The sequence below is a fragment of the Ochlerotatus camptorhynchus genome, unplaced genomic scaffold, assembly GCF_037179485.1.
Source record: "Ochlerotatus camptorhynchus isolate MF236.1 unplaced genomic scaffold, CSIRO-AGI_Acam_v1.1 ptg000008l, whole genome shotgun sequence".
Lineage (NCBI taxonomy): Eukaryota > Metazoa > Arthropoda > Insecta > Diptera > Culicidae > Ochlerotatus > Ochlerotatus camptorhynchus.
Genome location: NW_027040500.1, coordinates 2,863,940 through 2,866,509, shown reverse-complemented (window position 1 = coordinate 2,866,509; position 2,570 = coordinate 2,863,940). Strand labels below are relative to the sequence as shown.

The 2,570-nt window shown below is 37.4% G+C and overlaps 1 protein-coding gene across 1 annotated transcript; it reads left to right on the top strand.

The window, feature by feature from the left end:
* The first annotated feature begins 738 nt into the window (after positions 1-738).
* Positions 739-1,771, top strand: LOC135698093 (CDAN1-interacting nuclease 1). The gene is made up of 2 exons (XM_065217949.1): positions 739-1,516; positions 1,579-1,771. The coding sequence occupies exons 1-2, from the start codon at positions 816-818 to the stop codon at positions 1,751-1,753; spliced, it is 876 nt and encodes a 291-aa protein (XP_065074021.1). The 5' UTR covers positions 739-815; the 3' UTR covers positions 1,754-1,771.
* The last annotated feature ends 799 nt before the right edge of the window (positions 1,772-2,570 follow it).

The following is a 2,570-nucleotide window of genomic DNA, read 5'->3' as shown; positions in this document are numbered from 1 at the left end:
TATTATGTTTTTCGTAAAATGGGTAAAAAAATAACCATTTCTTCAAATGGAGGATGCTGGTGCTGGGTTATTTGTCCTCGTTGATATAAAAAACTTTCTAATATTTACATTGAAAATAAATGCAGGTGTAGCGCAAAAAAATATTACAACAGATATTATAGTACCATATTGGATAAAACTGTATAGACTTATCCGTAAGTCTCTCCAATGTTTCGGAATCTAGCCTTTTCCAGAGATTGTCCATTTTTGCTAAAAAAAAAAGCGGACAGAAACTGTTTGCATTCCCAATGGTCGGTGACGGAATGAGACGATAAAATTTCCAAGTGTTTTTTCACCCATTAGTGGGTAAAAAATATACCCATTATGTAATCGTGAACTGATTCTTTAAATGGGTATTTTTTCACCCACTTAAGATTTTCAAATTCCCCCATTTTTTGACAGCTGCATACATGGTTTGAAAATGGGTATTTTTTTTACCCATAAATGGGTTTTCACGAAACACCGTGTGTAGATACTTTCTATCTCGATTTTGACATGTTTCGTATTTCCGTGTACCGTGTATCAGGTGGAAAAACAGTTCCAAAATATAGCTTTTATTGGCAGCACTTTCATTCTTCTAGTACCTCGCTGTGGTTTGACATTATTTTCTTCGCATGTGTTTTTGTTTTTTGTTTTGTTTATTGAAAACAGCAGATAACAACAGTTTTTATTTTGTTCGTGATCTAAATTAAAGATTTATACATAACTATACATATTTAAAGAACAAAGTGATTAGTTTACGCATTGCGTTTAAATATAGCTTATTATTTTATAAAATGGTGATTTTAAATTATGACCAGTACAGTGAAATCCAGCTATTCATACACAAATTTAAAGGTTTGTCCATCGACTGCAATCGTGAGCTGATTAAAAAGTTCCCTCAGCATAAGCCCGAAATGTTGGGAAGCATTTTATCACGGGAAGTCCAGCAACGATTGAAACAGACCCATGCCAAAATCAGTGCACGCGCAGAAGACCTACTAGGAGACTACTATAGGAAGGTCAAATCCAGCGGGGACTTGGATGTCTTGCTGAGAATGTCCATATCACTGAGAATCCCTCCACTATCGCTGTGCCGAATCATCCTTCTGAAGAAGTACTCTGACAAAACGAGATCTGAAGTCAGCGAAATGATTAAAAACCCGGACATAATTTCTGAATCCTTATTGGGAGCTAATGTGAGCTACTGTTTGTTCAACGAAAACATGGAAGGTCCCATTACAGACACTATTCGAAGGTGCATCGGAGAGGAGTACGAGGTCAAGTTGAAGCAGATGGCTCGTGACATGGGAATGGTTTTCTACGATGAAGGTGACCTAAGGAGGACTGGCTATGATAAAACACCGGATCTGAAGCTGGCAATTCCTTGCATGTACAAGGGACGGGTGGTCAATTGGATCGAAAGCAAAGCTTCATTCGGAGACATGGACTCGCACCTGAAATACGTGAGGGACCAGTTAATAAGCTATGGGAACAGGTCAGTAGTTTAGTGTTGTTGATCAAATCATAGAGGACCTAAATGGAACATTTTTCTTGTAGGTTTGGTAGCGGCATTGTAATTTACTGGTTTGGCTACCTAGATATGATAGCAGATTGTGCGGAAAACGGTGATTCTGTAACGGTAATAGACAGATTTCCGGAGCCAGAAGAGTTTGAGTTTCTCAAATTTAATGTTCCTGAGTCCTGTAATGAAATGTTGGATAAAAATAGCTAGTATTTGTATTACTTCGAATTGTGCAATGAAATTTGTAGATTTTTTATTTGTCATGGAAGGAAAGTCCTTTAACACGCTTTATGTAAGTTTCCTTTATTCTGCGCCACGAGTGAGGTGAGGTGCCTCGATCTGTCTACTGAAGATACCTGTTTTCTCGTAGCATTGACGTTAACATTATTTTGAGTGTAGGTCCTAAGCAACAATGACAGATTTTCTTCGTGGACTTTCCCTTTGTATCCCCACAGCCATGTAAAGACATTCCCAGGTATACACAGATCGATAAAGAAGCTTTTATCTAGCATCTAATATGACAAACACAACAAAAAACGGTTATGTGCTCAAGTTATTAACGAAAGAGAAAGTCGACAAAGAGAATCTATCGATGTTACTTAGGACGAGACTTAGGACCTAATGCAATTAGTCTGTGATAAAATGTTCAGCCATTATACAAACATGCACATTGTGTACCATTATGTGTGAGGCATTCATTTATTTTTTCGTATGTGAAAATCAAGTGGCGTTTCATTAAAAAACAACCTAGTGACTTTAATGGACTTCCCGTTGATACATATCAAGCTGAATATTGCATTGGTCGATTTTCTCTTTTGTTGAGCACATCAGAGTCGATGTTATAATAGGAGTCCCACGCCCACCAAAAGAAAATGTTGCGAACAATCAGCACTGTTTGTGATTTATTTTTTGTCAGAGTAAACGGCAACCAGATTTTTTGCGTTAGCATCGGATGACTTTCATTCAGAAGTGAAAAATTTCATGTCGATAACGGAGCTTCTGGGAGACAAAAACAATTATAGAACCT

What these genes read in the sequence shown, in the direction of transcription:
- LOC135698093 (XM_065217949.1), top strand. Translation starts at nt 816, where the DNA reads ATGGTGATTTTAAATTATGACCAGTACAGTGAAATCCAGCTATTCATA. An exon ending in TTAATAAGCTATGGGAACAG is followed by an intron (nt 1,517 to 1,578) that starts GTCAGTAGTTTA and finishes TTTTTCTTGTAG; the next exon opens with GTTTGGTAGCGGCATTGTAA.